The 24,794-nt window shown below is 40.9% G+C and overlaps 1 protein-coding gene across 2 annotated transcripts in view; it reads right to left on the bottom strand.

Moving 5' to 3' along the window:
* lratb.1 (lecithin retinol acyltransferase b, tandem duplicate 1) overlaps window positions 1-24,794 on the bottom strand; it is a 156,734-nt gene that overhangs the window by 27,933 nt on the left and 104,007 nt on the right. For both annotated transcript variants that reach the window (XM_060832622.1, XM_060832632.1), the window contains 3 exons: window positions 10,402-10,441; window positions 6,118-6,169; window positions 3,733-3,844 (listed from right to left, as the gene is read on the bottom strand). In XM_060832622.1, coding sequence (XP_060688605.1) covers window positions 3,733-3,844; window positions 6,118-6,169; window positions 10,402-10,441 — 204 coding nt within the window. The remainder of the gene's footprint in view (window positions 1-3,732; window positions 3,845-6,117; window positions 6,170-10,401; window positions 10,442-24,794) is intronic.

Here is a 24,794-nt window from a genome sequence, read left to right as displayed (position 1 = left end):
TCCAGATCTCCCCCTCTCTGAGGATGAAAGATCAGTCCTCAGCAGGGGCCTCACCTTCATTCCCCTACACCCTCGGATTAATGAGTTCAACACGCGCCGAGATATTGAACAATTCTTCCGCCGCCTTCGCCTCCGTGCCTACTTTCACAACCAAGACTCCCGCCCACCCTCTGACGACCCCTTCTCCCGCCTCCAACACACCCCATCCACCTGGACACCCCGTGCTGGCCTCCTATCCGCCCTCGACCTCTTTATAGCCAACTGCCGCCGTGACATTAACCGACTCAACCTGTCCACCCCTCTCACCCACTCCAACCTCTCACCCTCAGAACGTGCAGCCCTCCACTCCCTCCGCTCCAATCCCAACCTCACCATCAAATCCGCAGACAAGGGAGGCGCGGTGGTAGTTTGGCGCACTGACCTTTATACCGCTGAGGCCCAACGGCAGCTCGCAGATGCCTCCTCTTATCGCCCCCTTGACCACGACCCCACCTCCCACCACCAAACCATCATCTCCCAGACCATCCATGACCTCATCACCTCAGGGGATCTCCCATCCACCGTCTCCAACCTCATAGTCCCACAACCCCGCACCGCCCGTTTCAACCTCCTGCCCAAAATCCACAAACCTGCCTGCTCCGACCGACCCATTGTCTCAGCCTGCTCCTGCCCCACCGAACTCATCTCCCAATACCTCGACACGGTCCTGTCCCCTTTAGTCCAAGAACTCCCCACCTACATTCGGGACACCACCCACGCCCTCCACCTCCTCCAGGATTTTCGCTTCCCCGGTCTCCAACGCCTTATTTTCACTATGGACATCCAGTCCCTGTACACCTCCATCCCCCATCACGAAGGACTCAAAGCCCTCCGCTTCTTCCTTTCCCGCCGCACCAACCAGTACCCTTCCACTGACGCCCTCCTTCGACTGACTGAACTGGTCCTCACCCTGAATAACTTCTCTTTTCAATCCTCCCACTTCCTCCAAACTAAAGGAGTAGCCATGGGCACCCGCATGGGCCCCAGCTATGCCTGCCTCTTCGTAGGATATGTGGAACAGTCCATCTTCCGCAACTACACTGGCACCACCCCCCACCTTTTCCTCCGCTACATCGATGACTGTATCGGCGCTGCCTCGTGCTCCCACGAGGAGGTTGAACAGTTCATCAACTTTACTAACACCTTCCATCCCGACCTGAAATTCACGTGGACTGTCTCAGACTCCTCCCTCCCCTTCCTAGACCTTTCCATCTCTATCTCGGGCGACCGACTCAACACAGACATCTACTATAAACCGACTGACTCCCACAGCTACCTGGACTACACCTCCTCCCACCCTGCCCCCTGCAAAAACTCCATCCCATATTCCCAATTCCTTCGTCTCCGCCGCATCTGCTCCCAGGAGGACCTGTTCCAACACCGCACAGCCCAGATGGCCTCCTTCTTCAAGGACCGCAGATTCCCCCCAGACGTGATCGACGATGCCCTCCACCGCATCTCCTCCACTTCCCGCTCCTCCGCCCTTGAGCCCCGCTCCTCCAGCCGCCACCAAGACAGAACCCCACTGGTTCTCACCTACCACCCCACCAACCTCCGCATACAACGTATCATCCGCCGTCATTTCCGCCACCTCCAAATGGACCCCACCACCAAGGATATATTTCCCTCCCCTCCCCTATCAGCGTTCCGCAAGGACCACCCCCTTCAGATCCACACCCCCCACCAACCCAACCTCCACCCCCGGCACCTTCCCCTGCAACCGCAGGAAATGTAAAACTTGCGCCCACACCTCCACACTCACTTCCCTCCAAGGCCCCAAGGGATCCTTCCATATCCGCCACAAGTTCACCTGTACCTTCACACACATCATCTATTGCATCCGCTGCACCCGATGTGGCCTCCTCTATATTGGGGAGACAGGCCGCTTACTTGTGGAACGCTTCAGAGAACACCTCTGGGCCGCCCGGACCAACCAACCCAACCACCCCGTGGCTCAACACTTTAACTCTCCCTCCCACTCCACCGAGGACATGCAGGTCCTTGGACTCCTCCACCGGCAGAACATAACAACACGACGGCTGGAGGAGGAGCGCCTCATCTTCCGCCTGGGAACCCTCCAACCACAAGATATGAATTCAGATTTCTCCAGTTTCCTCATTTCCCCTCCCCCCACCTTGTCTCAGTCGGTTCCCTCAACTCAGCACCGCCCTCCTAACCTGCAATCTCCTTACTGACCTCTCCGCCCCCACCCCACTCCGGCCTATCACCCTCACCTTGACCTCCTTCCACCTATCCCACCTCCATCGCCCCTCCCCCAAGTCCCTCCTCCCTACCTTTTATCTTAGCCTGCTTGGCTACTCTCTCTCATTCCTGATGAAGGGCTTATGCTCGAAACGTCGAATTCCCTATTCCTGAGATGCTGTGCTGTGCTTTAACCAGCAACACATTTTCAGCTGTGATCTCCAGCATCTGCAGACCTCATTTTTTACTTTGCTTAGGGGCATCAGCATAGTAAATCAAAGGCAGCAATGTCAGTCCAGATCCTGCTTATGTTGGCCAGAGTTAAGATCCTGGCTTTATAAAGGGTGACGAGCTGAATGAGAAGCAGAGCACCATCCTCTCTGCCCTACAGTGGGCTGTTTTGCTCTGGAATGAGAGAGAAGCAGGTTTTATGGAAAATGAAAGTGGGTGGCACAGCCACTCTTGTTGGCGGAGTTGGGGAGGTTTCCGAGCGAATGAGTAAGCAACACAGAGGGCGTGCAGGGTTAGTCATGTTGGGGGTTGGGTGGGTATCAGCAAGCGAGAGATGATGCTACAGGCATTAATGAAAATGTTAGAGCATAAGTCTTGGCAAATGAGTTCAGTTGCAGTGTTAGAGTGAGAGGTATCCAAAGGAAGAGAATGGCATTAACATTTCTGATGGAAGAGGACACTGATTTTCTTCCCAAAGCACTGGCCATTCCTCTGGACTGTAACTGGTTTAACCCGTGTGGTAACGTAGACCAGGCTGCATCGTTTTGTGTCGTACTGTCCACTGCTGGACCTGGGAAAGAGCAAGTCCCATGCCATCCAGCGATGCCTCCAGGACTCTGACCACAAAGTGGGGAGCTGATGCTATGTCTGGGACATACGTCAGGAACTGTGCAGAGCACCTGCTAACTGACCATGCTTGTCTGAGTGCATAACAGCCGTCAAAAGTTGTTATAGGTTAAAGAGAGTTCTTATAGCAATTGTGCTAAGAGGGGGCAGAAATTGAACACAAGATACAACATAGGGATGGGCATGTGGTAATTAAAGAGGCAAGTCTGGTAAGCTATGGCAAAAAAATTGTGCTAGGCTTCATAGTGTGGACCCCACCAAAAAGACTTGATGCAACTCAAACTTAGTCAAAACAAAAGTAGGATTCAACCTATTGCTTCAACGTAGACTGATTTTAAATTTAACATCTTCTTGAAGCATCTCATCTGGTTCTACTACTCTGGACAAGGTGACTTCAAGTGTCATGTGATAGAGTGAAAAAAACTTGAATTCTCAAAATGATATGAGCTTATACTGCTTCCTTAAAGAGTAACTGCGTTTTGTATTGCGTTCTGTATTTTAAAATGGTGTCCCATAGATTTAAACCATAATATTAGGTGGAGTATAAAATGAGTGTAGAGTTTAGAGAAAAAGAATACCGACAATGTACAAAAATGAATCAATTCAGCTAAAAATGAAACACAAATCACACACCTTTTAGGTCATCCTCATTCTGTTCTATATTTTCCTTTAGAGCAGGTAACGGTGGATAGTTCAAATCCTCTTTAAACATTTCTAAGTGCTTTCCATTCAGAAATATATCAATCTGCAAAAAGACAACATGTAAGTCATAAAAAGTCTAAATTTTCACAGGCTGAAGATACTTCAAGGTTGATTAGGTGGGTGCTACTCTCAAACAGGAGCACTACCTATAAGAAATGCAGTTGGCAACCACCATTTTATATTTTTTGTAGTGCTTTTTTAACTGCACACTAAATGTGTAGCTATAACATGGAAGCTCGCTATGATGTGAACATGCTTATGCTTTATCTAGACTAAAGGAAAAGGTCAAATTGAGAGACTCGAAAATGCTACAATCCTTTCAAAATAATATTAATTTATTTTGCCAAGAAAATGAAGTGATATATTTGGTTGGGAGCATATATGTTGAATGGTGGCATTTTAAAGGCTGTGCAAGAATTCAGTCCTGTGAATACTTGTGCAAAAACCTTAGAAAATGTTGAGGACATTTTAACAAAACAATTACTGAAGCAAGTGGAATCCTGACTTTAATAAGTGGAGGCATACATTGCAAAACTAAGGAAGTATTGCAAAACCTTTAGAAACTACCAGTTTGGTTCTAAAGGGAGTGCTGTGTCCAATTCTAGGCATCACACTTTTAGGAAGAGGAAATACTTCAGAGTGGGTACAGAGGAAACTTACTAGAAAGGCTACAGGCATGAGGGATTAGAGTTATCTGGATAGACTGAAGAAGCTGGGTTTGTTCTCCAGCATGGAAGGTTACCAGGAACTTTGATAGAGATGTTGAAAATTATAAAAGGTTTATTTAGAGTAAATACAGATAAAACTATTCCCAGTGGCTGATAGGTCAATAGCTATAGGAAAGATTTGAAGTATTGGCAAATAAAATCAGAGGAGAAGCTGTCTCAGCCAATGAGTGGTTAGGATTTGGAATACCCTGCCTGATAAGGTCATAGATTTAACAGCAATTTTGAAAGGGGAATTGGATAAATAATTGAATGAGGAAAAAAACTGCACTGATATGAGGAAAGAGTGAATGAGTATCACTGGAAAGACAAGATAGAAAATAATGCTATCTAAGTTGACATTGATGACAATAAATGAAACAAAAAAAAACCTTAATAGATAGCATAGTTAAACTTCCAAAAATAGCAAAATTCAAAAATAACATGCAACATCCTAGAATAAATTGATCAATTCTATTTTTAGGTAGAAGGCACAGAATCCAGTGATGAGAACAAATTACGTGTGAAACAGAAGTATGGGGGTCAAATATGGGGCAAGAGGAGGAGCACTAGTTAGCATAAAAAGGCTTATATTAGAGGAAAGCTCCTTATATATCCTTAATGAACAATTTGAATACTCACTGGTAAATATAAAAGAGGCAGTTATTGTTTTGGATGCCAGTTGACTAACAGCTGTAAATTCATCCCATACATGTTGCTGCTCTGCCAAATATTTTTGATTTCAAGTTTCCTCCTCAAAAATATTGGCATATTGCCAAATGTAAAATCTGTCATAAACCAGAACAACTGATTCTATTTTAGAATCAAATTCTTTAAAAAAACAAACCAGTTGACATATCTAATCGTAGTACAACTTGATTAATACAGTCAAAGCTATAAGAAAATTACAGAAAAATAAGCTGTGCCAATGCATCCCTGCAGCTGACTCAATTTTAAACAACTTCTAACAAATATACAAAACTGCAAACATACAAATATGCAATTGTCCAGTTATATTGGACAATTGCAGTTAGTTTTAGTAAATCAAAAATTATGTATTCAAAAGCTTTTATGATGTTCCTGTTAGTGCTCATATGCTCTCCCTGCTCACCACTCCCCCCCCCCCCCCAAAAAAAAGCTTAATTTATAAACCCCATTCACAGGCTCACAAATGTGTTTAATTAACAGAAGTTAGCAATGGCAATTAATACCTTCTGGAGCTGTGTGGGTGAGACCTGTTTCTATCACAATTTTTTTAAACTAGGACAAGAAATCCTGGACATAAAAGTAAAGTTAAATGCAAATTGTATCTAAAATCTCTGAGGTTTTGCACCAGTTATGCTAATGTTGGGCAAATTATGCCGAATTATCAAATGCGGTCAAGGGGAAACCCAAGGCCACAAAGCTTTAACTCATTATATTTTGACTTGGAGCTGAACATGCTGAATGCTCAAATAATCTAAAATTGCATCTCAAGTCAGAATTTATATGAAAAAAAAGCCTCAAATTGTACACAATTCACATAACGCCAATTTGCAAGGTAGATTTAATTTGGCTGTGCAGAGTAAAACTGTTTCTCTATGCATTTGAGAATGTAACACATTTACTATACCGCAACATTCTGTTTTGGATGTAAAAAGAAGAACGGCTTCAGAACAGGAGACCTATGAATAAATAAAAAGAACATTTAGAGTTGGTTTATAACAACTTATGAAAGTATAATTTGTACAAGGGCTTAATTACAAGAAAACATGCAGGAACCCCTTCCTTAGTCCTAATCTTCTTCAGCACCTACAATGGAAAATACCAAAGTGAATCCATTTACAACTACACTTTCAAAATCCCAACTTTCTAGCCTTTGGTCTTCCAATCATTACAACATCTATCAATTTGCTCACCTTTAAGGCTTTAGTCCCCAATAAAACAACTTCTCTCTCTCATCCTGGTCATTCATCTTGGTACAATTCTCATCTCTTGTCTCCTCAGGCCAATGGATGCAGATTTGAATGGATATGGCAGACAACTGATTCAGCCACTCACAGCCAGATCTGTCAGGAGAAACTGCTCACACTTCTATGATGGTCCTGTGATGCATTCCTTTCTCCACTGTATATGGTTTTCTTAAACCTCCCATCCCAACTCTCTCCCACACACCTCTAAGAGTAAGTGCGAAGAGCCCAAAAACTTACTTGACTCTAAGACTGAACCCATCTGATTAGATATCTCTACTATATCTTTGCTTCTCTTCCCTTAGACAGCTAAGCCAAACTTCCTTTAAAACAAAACCCACCCTTACCCCAAAATCATACTGACCACTAGTTTCTCTGCTACATCCTCCTTTACCCTCTCTGAGCTTATCTTATCTGTGAGTCCTGATCCTTCAATATTATCCTCACTAAACCACTGACCACATAATTTCCCTACCTGAATCCTATTTAACTGCTACTGTTATTCGTTCTCTCACCTCAGACATTGTTGCTTTCTCCTTCAAATCTGTCATAATCTTTCATCTCTCCCCAAGAAAACACCCCCTATACAATCTTCTTTCCCTCTTCAAAGTATTTGAATGCCTGTCACCTTCTGGATTACCTCCCCAAGACGATATGCTTGAACTTTTCCAACCAGGGTTTGACCCTGCCATTGTTGTGAATGGCTCACAATTACATCTTGTGTTACTGTGACAAAGGTTAACTTTTCACCTTCATCATTCTATCTCTGCCTTTGACACTATCCTCTAGTATCTAGCTGGGTGAGACTGCACTTACCTGGTTGCATACTTAACCATGTAATTATAGCCAAGGAATTTCCTGCATTGGCTTCTCTTCTACTCCTGCAACGTTACCATTGATACCCTCTCTTATTCTCATGTACATTCTACTTCTTGGCAATATTTTCAGAAAGCACAACATCAGCTTTCAGTTTTACACTGGCAATCATTCAGCTCTACTTTTCTTAGTTCTTTTACTGTCTCCAGTCAGGCTGCTTGCCTGATGTAAAATAAAACCAAGAACTGCAGATGCTGTAGACCTGAAAGAAAAACAGAAACGCTGGCAAAACTCAGCAGGTCTAGCAGTATCTGTAGGAAGAAAGCAGAGTTAACATTTTGAGTCCAGTGACACTTTACCAGATGCTGCCAGGTCTGCAGGGTTTCACCAACAGTCTCGGTTTTTGTTGCTTACTTTCATTTTGAGGGCCAAACAAGTGGAATTAAATATTGGGAATGGCAAAGCCATTACTTTTACACCCTGCTGTATACTTTATTCCTTATCACCTATCAGCATCCCTCTTTGTAGTAGCTGTCTGAGGTTGAACCACACTGTTCACAGTCTTGGTGCCATAGTAATGCTTCCAAACACATATCTGCCATCTCAACAATCACTTCCAAAATTAATCATCTGACTCTGCATCCACTTTAGCTCTCTGTTGCTGAAACCTTTATCCAAGACTTTGATACCTCTAGCCTTAAATATTCCAGTGCACTCTTGGCCAGCCTCTCATTTTCTAAACTTTGTAAACTTCAGGTAATCCAGAACCACTCTATCAGCTTTACATCTGCTAAGTCCTGTTCACCCATTATCCAATATGCACACTGGTTCAGCAATGCTTCAATTATGAACTTCTCTTCATTGTTTTCTACAGTTTCACTCCTTTTTATCCCTTGCAATCTGCTTCAATTCCACAATGCTCTGACATATCTGTCCTCCTTCAATTCTGGCCTGAGCATCCCTGATTTTAACCACACCACTCAAGGTTCGTGTGCCTTTAGCTGCCAAGGTACTATACTCTCTTCAATTCCTGATGCATCTATAGTTCTTTCCTCCTTTAAGCTGCTTCTCAGAACCAACGTGTTGACTAAGGTTTGCCCTTCTTTACTAATATCTCTCAACTGGTCAATATGAACGTTTGCTTTATAATTCCTTGTGAAGCACCTTGACATGTTTTATTATGTTAAAGGCACAATGTCAATATTTGGACTGGTTTCCCAATGATAGAACTAATTAAGGCAGCAGAAGATCCATATTGACCAGAAGATCTCAATTCAAAGTTCACTTTACTAGTCAGCTCATCTGACAGGATACTGTGCACTATTTTTAAAGTGAGATCAAAATTTAGTATGTTCTTCTATGCGATGGTTGAGTTCCTGTGCAACTCTGCATTATAGAAAAATTGCACTTTAGAAATAGCGCCAGAAGAGTTGTCGATATAACCATGTCACAACCAACACATGTTTTAAAAGTTAGTGCTTTAGAAACAGTGCCCCAATTTGTCAATCGCATTATAGTGAACTCACGTTAACAAAATGCATGTTACAGCAGAATGACCTGTAAAGATGCCACAATGACCTTCTTTCATTTTAAACTCAACTTGATTGTCACCAGTTAAGAAATACTCTTAAAATTCTGCACAAGTAACAATAATTCCATATGTGTCAAAATACATTCAGCAAGTTATTTCAAGCCCCCACTTAATGTCACATGAAACTGATTACCAAAACATGAGCATGTTGGGCCAGCAGCAATCCCACCAGCAGCCACTACGCCTGTGACCCTGTTGGAAACGAACAGTAGCCAACCCTGTGAATGGTCAACTAGTTGAGGACACATCTCATCCCTTACAAAGGTGTAGAATCTCTGACTGTAGAGCAAGAATGGTAAAATCTGGTTGAGCTTCTATGGCTAGCTTAAGGGTTTTGCTGCCAACTTTCTGGCCTGGAGACTGGGCCACTGCTAGCCTATAAAATCCTTGCCATCATACAGACAGACTAACTATTAGGCTTTGCTTTAAATTATTTCATTCACTAAAATTATGAAAGCACAATTAGTGAACCCAAACAAATTCTGCATCAGTCAATAAGTTATTTTCTGCTCACAGTATTTATGAATTCTAATCAACCTCTTCAGTGATGTTATGACGCACATCAACAGCAGGTGGGACTTGAACTCAGGTCTCTAGGTTCAGAGGTAGTGGCAATACCACAAGAACTTCATAGAATGAATTATAAAATTTGAATCGAGCCACACATTAGCTACATTGCATTCTATGGCATGCTTTGTTAATATGCTAAATATTAATATGTTTTGTAATATGATACTTAATTCAATATTTCCAAGAGGGGTCGATTAGTTCGATTGGCTGGTTTGCAGTACTGAATGATTTCAAAAGTATGGGCTCAATTCCTGCACTAACCTGAGCACTGTAGTGACCCTTCGGTTAAACCACTATCAGTCATCTATCTCTAATAAGAGAGCCGCCCTATGGTCCAGTAAGACCATAGTGACTTCACTTTTATTTCCATGGTGTTTTAGAAAGGACCGATATTCAGGGTACTTGCACTAATAGTATACTAGATGTGGTCAATATCCTGTAGGTAGCATATATTCATTAAAACAAAGCAAATTCCACATCTTTGATGGTGCACAAGACTTACCACTTTGTGGATTTTGAGAGCAGAGATTTAGATGACATAAGTCTTTTCCTATTTGTTCTCAAGAAACAACCATCAGTTTGCATGCAACAAAAATATAAAAGGATAAAGTGAAAGTTGAAGGACTCCACTTCAGAGATACACTCAAGAGTGCCTGGCACTATTTCTAGAAGTGCACTTACTTTCATAGTTAATGAAAGGCATCCACTAGGCATACAACCAGTTACCTATTCTGAAATGCAATTTTCAGACAACTTAACATTTCAGAAGTGCACTCTTGCACAAAGCTTCAGACTTAAAAACAACTACATGCAGCATTCACAGACAATTCTGATGTGATGCAATTGTTTACTGGTGTACAGTTTGTTCTAAGGTCCCAATAAGTACTAACATACAAATTGCATATATTTGCTAATTAATTTGATCTTTAAACTAAACGCACACATATATTGGTCAAGCTTGCATACTTACACCTTGGGTCTTCCTCCAACAATTCCAGTTAGACCTGGCGCTATAGAAAACAAAATAAAATATTTAATTGGTAATGTCAAAAGCTTTCAGATTTACTTTTGACAGACCTATAGTAGGGTTTCAACTGTCTGAGAAAGAAGGAGGAGGATAAGGTGCAGAGTGGGTTGATGAGGCAAAAGGCAGAGAACACCCAGTCAGCTCTGCTTGAAAATGTCCATTTGAAATTGTCTTGGCTCATGTGATAAAACTACCACTTAAGAAAAAACACAGCTATCTTATGATCATAAAGAGGAATAAACATTAACCAAGTGAGAACACCAAATCATCTAAAGCCTGCACACTTTTAAATAAAATCCAATGATATGGAATGATCCCTCACTTTGAATGATCAGGATAAGATACCACACATATAAGTATCTCTTAATTTTCCCAACTTGGTTCATTCCAAATTGATATCCAGGACAGGGAGGATTCTTGATCAACAGAATGTGCATGATCCAATTTGAATAATTCTCCAGTGAGACTATCTCTCTGGGACAACACTCCAACCCCACCCCAAAAACCATCCACAGTGATTTCTGGTTTCTTTTACTTTCATGAATGATACCATGGTGACCCATATAAAGACCTGTCCAATTGTACAAACTATTCAGCACATGTTACACCACCAAAGGCAGAAAATATACAACAACTTGAAATTGTGAGCTGTTTCATAAAGAAGTGCTGAATATGTCAAAGAGGTTTGAAGAGCTGGACCTTGAAGACAGTAATCTGAAGATTATTGCCAGTGTCATATGGAGCAGGTTAGGGAGAAACTGACTGAAAAATTAGCATATACCTATCCAGAGAGAATGGATGGGTGGATCCAGATTTCTGGACCATCTGAAAGAGTTCTGTCCAGGGGAAAGTTCTAAATTCAGAATAAGGCTTTACTTCAACTGATCCAGGAACACTGTCCTCATAGAAAGGATAAATGAGAAGCTGGGGAAAAGGCTATCTTAGGCACAAGTTGGAGTGCTTGGACCAAATATAACAAAGGTGAAAAGCAGTCCAGTAAGAATGGATTAACATGACAATGTAGACACCATGTCTTTGCTATAATGTCAGTCCAGCCATCCTATATAGCATTGCCTCAAACTTAACAATTTTGTTCAATATAATTCATCCAATTAAAAGTAAGTTTATAATCTTACTCTCCTCAATAGGTTGCTTTCGATTTCAACTTTACTACATTTTCTCTTTTCATTTTCTGGCAGCTTTTTTTCCTCTCTAAACTATTGTCCTGTTTCTTCCATCCCTCACGCCACATCAGTTTAAATACTCCTTGAGATTTCTCGGGTGGGGGGGGCACTTTTCACATCTCAGTGGAGCTGGTTGCCATATGTGTGGCTCTTCTACTCACAACTGATCTCATTGTGATCTGTTATCTGCTGGAATATGAACCCTTACCTTCCAGGTCATTTCTCCATCCAGACATTTACATCTTCCATCTTACCATTTCTATCCTGATTACCATTACCTTTAATGTTTTAATTTTAGTTCTGAATTTTTGAGGGTTGGGTTGCAGAATCATCATTTCATTTATTCCCATGTTTTTGGTTATAATTAGTGTTCTTTTCAAATTGTTTTTTGTTCTATAACACCCTTCATTGTTACTAACATTGTTTATAATTTTGGAAAGCAATAGTTCTCTGATTATTCCTTTTCACTTATCCTGTTTTGGGAAATGCTTTCTCCACAGTTCCATGGGTTGCCTACGGTAACCCACTGAATTGTTGTCATTGTCCCAGATACTGACAACGGTGCCAAGCATCAAATGTCTCCACTTCTCCACAGTAAATAAGGTTATCTTCTCTTAGTTATTAAGTGAAACATAGTTAAAAAAAACACAACTTTTCAAATGCACATGAAGCTGAACTCAATACCGCATTGAAATAGTTGCGCTGCCATTCTACAGGATTTGATTATAACTTTTACCTGCCTACCTAATAACGTTTTGACCTCTTGTTTAACAAGCATCTTTCACTGACTTAAAAAAAATCAAGGATTCCGCTCTTTCATTAAGAGTGTTTCAAAGACTTGTAACACTTAGAGAAAAAAAGTCTTTTGTTTTAAATGGACAACCGTTGTATTTTACAAAGTGATCTCTGGATTCTGCCATGCAGGAAACATCCTCTTCACATCTACCCTACCCTCAGAATTTTACATGTTTCAATTACTCTCCTAAACTCAAATGGATACAAGCTTAGTCTATCCAAACTTTCCTGATAAGAGAATTTGCCCATTCCAAGTATTAGTCTAACAACTTTCTGGACTAATTTCTCCTACTTTGTTTGTTTTTCTTAAATATTCTGTCCAATCTTTTGACTTCCCATTTGTCTTACACAATGGTCTGCTTTTTCTTTTAGTTTAATACTATCTTTAACATGTCTAGTTATCAATGAATGGTGGGTCTGTTCTTGGAATTTTCTTATTCGTTGGAATGTATTTATTCTAAGTATTCTGAAATATCCCTTTAAATATCTGCTATTGCGTCTGCACTGAACTAATATTTAAGCTAATTTGCTAATTCTACTTTCATGCCCTCAAATGGCATTTACTTAAAGTGAAAACATTAGTTTCAGATCTGCTCCTTTCTACCTCAAATGGAATGTAACCTCAAACATATTATGGTTTCCGCTATCAACAGCACCTGCGACGTGATTAATTAATCCCATCTCATTACATAATAAGAGGTCTATAGCTATAGCTTGTTTCCTGATTAACTCCAAAACATACTAAGAAACTATCCCCAAAACATTCTATGAACTCGTCATAGAGATGTACAGCGGGCCAAATGGCCTACTTCTGCTTCTAACCCTATGAAACTATACTGCACAGAAACAGACTCTTTCGGTCCGATTTGACCATGCCAACCAGATATCCTAATCTAATCTAGCCCCATTTGCCAGCACTGGGTCCATATCCCTCAAAACCCTTCCTAATCATATGCCCAGCCAGATGCTTTTTAAATGTTCCAATTGTACCAGCCTCCAACACTTCCTCTGGCAGCTCATTCCATACCCGTACCACCATCTGAGTGAAAAGCTTGCCCCTTAGGTCTCAGTTATATCGTTACCCTCTCACCATAAACCTATACCCTCTAATTCTGGATTCCCCCAACCCAGGGAAAAGACTTTGGCTATTTATCCTATCCATGCCCCACATGATTTTATAAACCACTATAAGGCAGCCCTCAGCCTCCGATGCTCCAGGGAAAACAGCCACAGCCTATTCAACCTCTCTTTATAGCTTAAACCTCTAACCCTGGCAATATCCTTGTAAATCTTTTCTGAACCCTTTCAAGTTTCACAACATCCTTCTGATAGGAAGGAGACTAGAATACTCCAAAAGTGGCCCAAACAACATCCTGTAGAGCCGCAACATGACCTCCTGACTCCTATACTCAGTACTCTGACCAATAAAGGAAAGCATACCAAATGCCTTCTTCATGATCCTATCTACCTGCGACCCTACTTTCAAGGAAGTATGAACCTGCACTCCAAGGTCTCTTTGTTCAGCAATACTCCCTAGGACCTTACCATTAAGTGTATAAGTCCTGCTAAGATTTGCTTTTCCAAAATGCAGCACCTCGCATTTATCTAAATTAAACTCCATCTGCCACTTCTCAGCCCATTGGCCCATCTAATCAAGATTCCGTTGTACTGAGGTAACCTTTTTTTCTGTCCACTACATCTCCAAATTTGGTAATTATATCTCCTTTGTTCACATCCAAATGATGAAAAGTAGTGGACCCAGCAGCGATCCTTGTGGCACTCCACTGGTCACAAGCTTCCACTCTGAAAAGCAACCCGCCATCACCAACCACTGCCTTCTACTTTTGAGCCAGTTCTATGCCCAAATGGTTGGTTTTCACTGTATTCCACGTGATCTATCCTTGATAACCACAGTCCCTTCTGGACCCTTGTCGAATGCCTTACTGAAGTCCATATAGATCACGTCCACCGCTCTGCCCTCATCAATCTTTTTTGTCACTTCCTCAAAAAACTCAATCAAGTTCATGAGACAATATTTCCCACGCACAAAGCCATGCTGACTATCTCTAATTAGTCCTTACTTTTGGGATTCTCTCCAAAATTGTGCCCACCACTGACATCAGGCTCACCGGTCTATGGTTCCCTGGCTTTTCCTTACTAGCTTTCTTAAATAGTGGCACCACTTTAGCCAACCTCCAGTCTTCCGGCATCTCAACTGTGATTATCAATGATACAAATATCTCAGCAAAGGGCCCAGCAATCACTTCCCTAGCTTCCCCCAGAGCTCTAGGGTACACCTGATCAGGTTCTGGGGATTTATCCAATTTTATGCATTTAAATACATCCAGCACCTTCTCCTTTGTAATATGGTCACATTTCAAGATGGCACCATCTATGTCCTTACATTCTATATCTTCCGTGTCCTTCTCCGCAGTAAACGTTGATGCAAAATACCCATTTAGTTTCTCTCCGTCTCCTATGGCTCTACACATGGGCTGCCTTGCTGATCTCCCTAGTTACCCTTTAGTCCTTAATGAAACCCTTTGGACTCTCATTAACCCTATTTGTCAAAACTATCTTATGTCCCCTTTTTGCCCTCCTGATTTCTCTCTTAACTATACTTCTACTGCCTTTATACTCTTCTAAGGATTCACTTGATCTCTCCTGTCTATCCCTGACATATGCTTCTTTCCTTTTCTTAAACAAAACCTTAATTTCTCTAGTCATCCAGTATTCCTCTCACCCACCAGCGTTTCCTTTCACCCTAACAGGAATATATTGTCTCTGGATATTCGTTATCTCATTTCTGAAGGATTCCCATTTTCTAGCCATCCCTTTACCTGCAAACATCTGTCTCCAATCAGCTTTTAAAAGTTCCTGCCTGATACTGTCAAAATTAGCCTTCCTTCAATTTAGAACTTCAAATTTGAGATCTAGTCTAGCCTTTTCCATCACTATTTTAAAACTAATAGAATTATGGTCGCTGGCTTCAAAATGCTCCCCCACTGACACCTCAGTCACCTGCCCTGCCTTATTTCCCAAGAGTAGGTACATCCACATACTGAATCAGAAAATTTTCTTGTACACACTTAACAAATTCCTCTCCATCTAAACCCTTAACACTATAGCAGTCCCAGTCTATGTGTGGAAAATTAAAATCCCCTACCATAACCACCCTATTATTCTTACAGGTCAGTGAAATCTTCTTACAAATTTGTTTCTTAATTTCCCGCTGACTATTCGGTGCTCTATAGTACAATCCCAATAAGGTGATCATCCCTTTCTTACTTCTCAGTTCCACCCAAATAACTTCCTTGGATGTATTCTCAGGAATATCCTCTCGAAATGCAGCTAATATGCTATCCCTTACCAAAAACACCACTCCACTGCCAACCTCCCAACTCCCTTGCTCCCCTTTCTATCCTTCCTATAGCATTTGTATCCTGGAACATTAAGCTGTCAGTCGGTCCATCCCTGAGCCATTTTGTAAAATTGCTATGATATTCCAGTCCTATGTTCTTTACCATGCCCTGAGTTCATCTGCCTTCCCTGTTCGACCTCTTGCATTGAAGTAAATGCATTTTAATTTATTTATCCTACCTGGTTCTCTGCTTTGTTTCTGCCTGCCCTGACTGTTTGACTCACTTCTTTTGCCAACTGTACCAGTCTCAGATTGACCTCTTTGCTCACTATCTCCTTGATTCCCACTCCCCATCTTCGTAGTTTAAATCCTCCCGAGCAGCTCTAACAAATCTCTCTGCCAGCATATTAGTCCCCTTCCAATTCAGGTCCAATCCATTTTTCTTGTACAGGCCACTTCTACCCCAGAAGACATTCCAATGATCCAAAAATGTGAACCCTTATCCCATGCACCAGCTCCTTAGCCATTCATCAGCTCTACCCTCCTATTTCTACCCTCACTAGCTCGAAGCACCGGAGTAATTCAGATATTACTATCCTTGAGGACCTCCTTTTTAAATTTCTGCCTAACGTTTTATATTCTCCCTTCAGAATCTCATCCTGAGATATTTTTATATATTTTATGAACCTTACCATCGGCTGCTACACCATTTTGAACCATCAAGTAGTATAAACATTCATCAGTTACCAAATACTTACCAATTTACCAGCTTCTTCTCCTGTAGCAATGTAAGAATCAATTCCTGAGGCTGAAAGAGTTTAGACAAAAGCAAAAGAACAACTCTTTCCTTCCACTGCTTCATTCCCAGAATCACTTAATTCTGCAACTCTATTCCAAGCCACATCAAGTAGTCAGGACATGCTAAATTGGCCTATTTTATCTGCTCTGAAAACAAAGTCTATCTGGCTCATTTGATGAGGATCCAGTTTTAGCTGGCTCTAATTTAAACTGCTGCTTCACCAAAACGCTCAAAACAACCTTTGTTTAAGGCTGGCAACTACAGAATTTAGACTGTAGATTTCAGTTTAATGCCAACTACAACCCAAATTAAATATGTAAAAAATAAAAAGTTAGACATCTTTATCCTACAACGGCACACATTCAGCTATTACTATATAGACCAGCATTTACAGTATTGGCTAGCTCTAACTAACCTCAGGAAAATGGTGGCGATTGCAATCAATTTAGTGTAGATACATCCAGAGTACTATTAGAGAACAAATTTCAAGATTTTGACACAGTAGCCCTGTTGACAATATGTGCCCTAATTTTGCTGATGACTGAGGGTGGATTGATTAGACATTAACTGGCTGGACTGAATCTGTCATGCTTTTTTATGGCGAGACATACCTGGACAATTTTCCTCTTTGCCAAGTAGGTTGTGATATTACTAGAATAGTTTGCTGAGGTATATGGCTCATTCTGAAGTTCAAGCCTTCACTGCAACAACTGGACTGTTGTCACGGACAAAGCTTTCCTGTAGCCAATGCACTCAGCTGTTCTTGAAATCACTTGTAGTGAATTGAATTCTATCAGTTTAATGGTGTGGACCTCTGGAAAAGGCTGAGATGGATCATCCACTTAGCACTTCTACCTTGAGATAGTTGTTAATGTTTTTGTCTTGTTTTTTGCTTTGAGGTGCTGGTATCCATCATCAGTATGTTATATTCATGGAGTTCCCCTCTCCCATTATTTGTTCTATTATCATCTATCATTTAGTTGGGCTTAAGAGGACTTCAGAACTTTGACCTGATTTGTTGGTTGTGGGATTTGTATTGTAGACTTCTGGTCCAGTATGGCAGCTATGATTCAGGGCTCGGTACTGGCGATGGGCACTGAATTAGTCCATTCTATGTCCTTTTGTCTTCAATCTTTTCTCCAAATTATGTCAGACATGGAAAACATTAATCCAACAGTTGACGGGAGGCAGCAGATGATAATTAAGCAGGTTTCTTGCTCATGTTTGGCCTGATACCATGACAAACAAAGGGGTGCAGAGTCAATGTTGAGGGCTTCCAGGGCCACAGCTTCCTCAGTAGGTCAGAGAATATTTGGGCATGGTGATGCTGGAGTCTGGTACATTGGTTGAAAGATCCAACTGGGTGAGTGATTACATCAGGCTGTTGCTTGATTAGTTTGTGGGACAGCTGTCACAATTTTGGCTCAAGTCCACGGATGGTAGTGAGGTTGGGTGTACCTTTGTCATGAATGGTTCTAAAGTTAATGCTGGGTATCACAAACAAATCAACTTAAAATAGTGATTTGATACATCTGAGTGGCTCTCTCAAGGAGCATTTAAGAGTCAACTACAATGTTGTGGACCTATATTAAAATGTGATCCAGGTCAGGTAAGGACAGCATATTTCCTTTTCTGAAGGACATTAATGAACCCAATTGATTTTTATGACCATCTGGCATTACATGGTTAGCATTATTGAAACTAGCTTGTTAGTCTGGAATTAATTAATTAGTTGAATTTAAATACCCCAGCTCTTTGACACAGTGTAGTGTTCCTATCTCTGAGCCAGGAAACCTGGTTCAAGTCCCATCTTCTCCAGAGGTGTATAGGTAATAACATCTCTGAACAGTTTGATTAAAAAATATCTAGCCAGTATGTATGATGGAATTTGAATGAATATCTATATAGCATTCCTAGCACCCTGAATAGAACCACTATTTCTCTTTTCAGCAACTCACTAAATCTTCTTTGGCAGCACACCACAAACAATGAGCTTCACCTCTTAACAAGATAGTATAGCACCTAGATTGGAACATCAATAATCTCCAAGTTTCCCTCCATATTATGTGCCATCCCAACTTGGCCATAGAATAAAGTTATGGAAGTCACTCACACACAGCACTTTCCTTATACAAATTGCTCAAGGTGGTGGTTCACCACCTCCTTCTGAAGGATAACTAGGGACTAGAAATAAGTGGCAGCCTTGGCAGTGATGCCAATATCCAATGAATGAATCAATTTGGATTTTCAAACTACAAATGATAATTAAGGGAAAGATCTGCTGTTTCTGCACCATCAACCCATTAGCTAGCTGTGGAAAGTTTGCCTAATGGAGATCCATTGTCTTAGCAATAATCATTTCAAGAAAACTTTAAAACATTGCAGAGAAGTCAAGACAAGTTCAGTTATATTCTACATCTTCTACCTTTCCCAAAAGCCTACTTCAAATTATCTTTGCCATGCATTTCACTATTAATCCTGTTTGGTTTGTGGATGCAAGAGCCATCTAATGAGCACATTAGATAGCAAGAGAGCAGGGCAAACAATGTACAGGTTCAAGGATAAAATGAAACCATTTACACAAAATATCGACAGCAGCTGTGAGACCAGGCAACTGAAGCCTATTGTGTCACAACTTTGGTTTTGGTGCAATTAAATGGAAGTGCACTACAAACAAATCGGGAGGCAAAATATGGCTATTTCAGTAGCAGGCTGAATACTCTCTCATCAGAGATGCTACCAACTCAAAGGAGACTGGAAAATCAGGGCTGACTGTTTCCACTGAATAGATTCATTCTGAGCTATATTTTTGACACAATGAAATGGTCCAATAAGTTGCAAATTTCCAAATGCTCTGCATGACCCTTTTCAAACTTGGGCTTGTAAATAAAACAAACAAAATCAGTGGTCTAAATTCTTCTATTGGTCAGATCCAGTTTTTTCTCAACACTGATCTGTCAACCAAAGAATGAAAAAATCCTAATTCTTTTCCCCTCATCATTTACATGTCTCCAAGTACTTTACATTGAAAGTATTCCAGTATAACTGCCTCTTTGTTTATTTGTGTACTGCATGAGCCAGGTCTTCTTTTCAGAATGCTTCCTCTCCAAAATATTGAACACGAGACATCTGTGATTTGTTTTTGTGGATATTTTTGTCTGACGATTGAAGAAATACTTGCTGCATGTTCTATGTTTACAACTGACAATCTGGTTTCAATGTATGGACAAGTTGGTCACTAACAAAAAAAGGTCACTTATAGTGTCAACCAACAGTCACTGTAATCTGGCAGTCATTCTAGAGTCACATGACATGTGTGAGACATTTTAAGGAGATACAAGCTCCTAAAAAACATTTCCGGGATACAGTAAAGTCATCTAAGTACAGAACAGTGAAGGTGGACCAGCAACTAAGCAACTCCACAGTGCAATCTTGAGTGGAATTAAGAATCAGGTACTTTAAAACCACTTATTTTGCTTATGTTATCAGGAAATAATTATACTGCTCCATGATTTAATTCACCTGATACAGGCCCTGTTCACAGAACTGGTCCTAGCCTCAGGGCAAAACACAAATTCAAGCTGTTGCACTGATTTTGGCAAGCTTTTCAAATTATATTCATTCTCTTGGGTGCATAGCTGGGCACAGTTAAAATATAAAACATCTTCAATTTGCTAAGAAACTGGTGTACATCAACTAAGCTATTAATGGTTCAGTGTCTTTTAAATCGAGTTACTCATAGACTGTGGACTTTTAAAGAGTTTTACATAGAACATAGAAAAATACAGCGCAGTACTGGCCCTTTGGCCCTCGATGTTGCACCGATCCAAGCCCACCTAACCTACACTAGTCCACTATCCTCCATATACCTATCCAATGCCCGTTTAAATGCCCATAAAGAGGGAGAGTCCACCACTGCTACTGGCAGGGCATTCCATGAACTCACGACTCGCTGAGTAAAGAATCTACCCCTAACATCTGTCCTATACATACCACCCCTTAATTTAAAGCTATGCCCCCTCATAGTAGCTGACTCCATACGTGGAAAAAGGTTCTCATGGTCAACCCTATCTAAACCCCTAATCATCTTGTACACCTCTATCAAGTCACCCCTAAACCTTCTTTTCTCCAATGAAAACAGCCCCAAGTGCCTCAGCCTTTCCTCATACGATCTTCCTACCATACCAGGCAACATCCTGGTAAACCTCCCCTGCACCTGTTCCAGAGCCTCCACATCCTTCCTATAGTATGGCGACCAGAACTGCACACAATACTCCAGACGCGGCCGCAACAGAGTCTTATACAACTGCAACATGACCTCAGGACTCCGGAACTCAATTCCTCCACCAGTAAAAGCCAATACGCCATATGCCTTCTTCACAGCACTATTTACCTGGGTGGCAACTACAGAGATCTGTGTACATGGACACCAAGATCCCTCTGCTCAGCCACACTACCAAGTATCCGACCATTAGCCCAGTACCCCATCTTCTTGTTACTCTTACCAAAGTGAATCACTTCACACTTAACTACATTGAACTCCATTTGCCACCTTTCACAAAACTGCACCAGGCTGTCTTTCTTAAAAATATCAAGTTTTTAAAAATAAAGATAAAACAATTGTATTCTATTATTGTGTTACTTTATGAAACGTTTAAAATTCGTGAATATATAAATGGATTTTAGCAGTATTTAAAAATAAACAACTCAATTTCAGGTACGTATTGAGCAGAATTTCTATTTTGCCCAAAATTGAAACCTTAAGACAAAGGGGATTATTCTTTCAAGTGGAATATTCTAAATTTCCACCTTTGCTCTGTCTCTCTCTCTCCTGGAGCAATAACTTATCCAGGATACAGTTGACAATGGAATTCATGCTATTCAATATCTTGCTACCTGGCCATTTTGTGACTTCAGAAAACAAACATATAAACCATGACAATGGAGAGATGAGGAAGTTCACAATGCAGTAACACATTCTTAAATAAGATCCATACACGTGCATTTTCAAACAAGAACCACTGGACCTTAATTCGCTTTTTCTTGTAATCTGGAGACACCAAGACCAATTAATTGTCACAAATGAGTCCACTCCTGGGGCCTCTGGTGTTCCAGTGTCAATAGTCTCACAAGAAACATGATAGAAGACAATATAGATTGCATTCCTATCACTTTCTGAACAAAGTGGTGCATATTGCCTAAGGTTTCATGCGTACCTGTCTGGTTATTCAGCATGTTCAGCAACTGTTTGCACGTACTATCTGATCTATCTAGAGTTAACACAGGTAAACCAGATCTGGCTTCATTTACAGAATATTTCAAACACTTGTAAACTGTAAAGAATTATAAACAAGTACAAATTCATTTTAATTTTTCATCAGTGCAGAAGCACAATATTCTATAGAGATGCCAATGTTCAAGATCACAGATAAAAACAGGTTTTCACTTAGGAACAAAGAACCAGAGTAGGCCACTTAGCTCTTCAAGCCTGATCTACAACTCAATAAAATCATTGCTGATCTGATTTAAAAGTCAATTCTACATTCCTGTATATCTCAATAAACTTTCACACCCTTGATAGCCAAGAATCCATCTACCTCAGCCTTAAAAATATTTAAAGATTCGGCAATCACTGGTTTTTGAGGAAGAGAATTCACATCGCTCCAAGATAAAAAAAAATGTTTCTTCACCCCTGTCTTAAATAGGTGACTCCTTATCTTTATGAATGTTTATCAATAATAAGCACAATTTAATTGCACCTTCCCTCTCGACTGAAGAGACTATTGCTTACTCAGGTACAGTTTCATAAGAATCACTTGATCTCTGCAACCTCGCCCAATGGCTTCTACTCATATTTCAGTTTTCAACACACAGTAACCATGAACAGACTACTCAACTTGAAACCCATCACAGTAAAGACTTGTCTTATCCTTACCAGTGTTAACCCACGATGACCTTAAACATTATTTGTGGAACTGCACTAAGAATCTTGGCTGATTTCCTCTCTGGAACCTAGGACACTGGAGCTAAGTATTATGCACTTAGCAGCAGTCAGTTTCAAGTCTGCAATGCTCCTTCAATACCAGCAATTGTTCCGAGAAGTACAAACAAAAAGTCTCTAGACAAATCTTTCCCGTAAATATTTGCAATCATTAAATAGCGAGCAGGGGTTTAAGCCAATTAATTTATATTCCGATAAACTCAGTGGAGGACGAGTGTCTTTTGTTAGCACTTCTATCACTTATGTGTGTGTGTGTGTGTGTGTGTGTGTGGGTGGGGGGGGGGGGGGGGGGGGGGGGAGTTAAAGCCTGCAACTGTTGAATCACTGTGACCAGGCCTACTCAATTTTTTTCACGAAATTAAACCAGATTATTTTTGTCTTTTTCAAGAAATGAATGCTGACAAAGATTTTTTTAAAAAGTCTATGTTGGAATTAGGATACAATTAAAATAAAAAGCATTGCTCAAGGGACAATGGATGTTTTATTTTCTCTCAAAACTGCAAAAACTATGCTCATGCATTACCTACGGACATATATTACATTTCAGAGGGATCTCAAGGAAACGTCTTAGGATGACTATATGTAGGTAACCCAAACTTTTCAAACCATGCTGCTGAGAAAGACAGCTGCTGTTTATCTGACATGGAGGGCATACTGCATTCACCTACTTAAAGGGAACAGCATGCTTCAGGATCACCAAGCACGCATAGGAATACAACTGAAATTTAACCAACTACACAGCCTATCAGCATGGACCATTTATAAACTCTGGTTAGGGCAAAGACTTACAAACAATTAAGAAGAATCACAGTTCCAAGAGCAGTCCTGCAACTTCAAGAAGCTTTACTGAGTCAGGCCAATGGGTCAATCAACACAGAGTCCTGGAGTACTACAAACCTGATGGACACTGTGAGCGTACCGTGAAAGATTGACTTGATTCCAATTCTTATTCACTTGGCATGTCTACTTGGAACAATCTCAGGCTCAGAGCTCCCATTTATTTGTCCTCAAAGATCGACCATGAAGTAGTTGATGAAATGTTGTGGTCGCTGCATTGCTACGAGGATATCTAAGTCTTGGAGGCAGTGCAGAAAGAGCAACCAACTGACTGAGAAGTAGCTTAAGATATTCAAGGGATGAATAAGTGAAGAGCTTGGAATAACTTACTCAGACGAGAAGGTACAGTGGAGATACCAACTAAATACAGTCATAAATTTACACGGTACAGAAACAGGCTGTTTGGTCCAACACATCCACACTGACCAGATATCCCAATCTGACCGAGCTCCATTTGCCAGCATCTGGCCCATATTCTTCTAAACTCTTCCTCTTCATATACCCTTTCAGATGCCTTTTAAATGCTGTAATTCTATCCACCTCCACCCCCTCCTCCAGCAACTTGTTCTCTACAAGGACTGCCCTCTGCGTGAAAAGGTTGCCCCTCAGGCCCTTTTTAAATCTTTCTGTTCTCACCTTAAACCTATGCCTTCTAGGTTTGTACTCCCCCATCCAAGGGAAAAGATCTTGGCTATCCATCCTAACCACGCCTCTCATGATTTTATAAACCTCTATAAGATCACCCTTCAGCCTCTGACACTTCAGGGAAAAAAGCAGCTCCTTATAGCTCAAACCCTACAATCCCAGTAACATCCTTGTAAATCTTCTCTGTACCCTCTCAAGTTTAACAACATCCTTTCTAAAGGAGGGCAACCAGAACTGTATGCAGTATACTAAAAATATACTTATAGCCTATACATCTCCTGTACAGCTGGAACACCACATCCCAACTTCTATATTCAATGCACTGACCAAAGAAGGCAAGCATGCCAAACTCCTCCTTCACCACCCAGTCTCCTGCAATTCCACTTTCAAGGAATTATACACCAACACTCCTAGGTCTCTTTGTTTGACAAATCTTCCCAGGATCCTACCATTTAGTGTAACAGTCCTGCCTTGGTTTGCCTTACCAAAATGCAACATCTCACATTTATCTAAATTAAATTCCTTCTGCCACTCCTTGGCCCATTGGCCCACCTGATAAAGGTCCTATGTACACTGAGACAATCTTTTTCATTATCCACTACACTACCTATTTTGGTGTTATCTACAAACTTACTAACCACATCTCCTGTATTCACATCCAAAGCATTTATGTAAATAATGAAAAACAGTGGACCTAGCAGCGATCCTGTGGTA

The sequence above is a fragment of the Hemiscyllium ocellatum genome, chromosome 1, assembly GCF_020745735.1.
Source record: "Hemiscyllium ocellatum isolate sHemOce1 chromosome 1, sHemOce1.pat.X.cur, whole genome shotgun sequence".
Taxonomy (NCBI): domain Eukaryota; kingdom Metazoa; phylum Chordata; class Chondrichthyes; order Orectolobiformes; family Hemiscylliidae; genus Hemiscyllium; species Hemiscyllium ocellatum.
The sequence above is the reverse complement of the archived record's forward strand: the minus strand, read 5'-3'. Positions and strand labels throughout refer to the sequence as shown.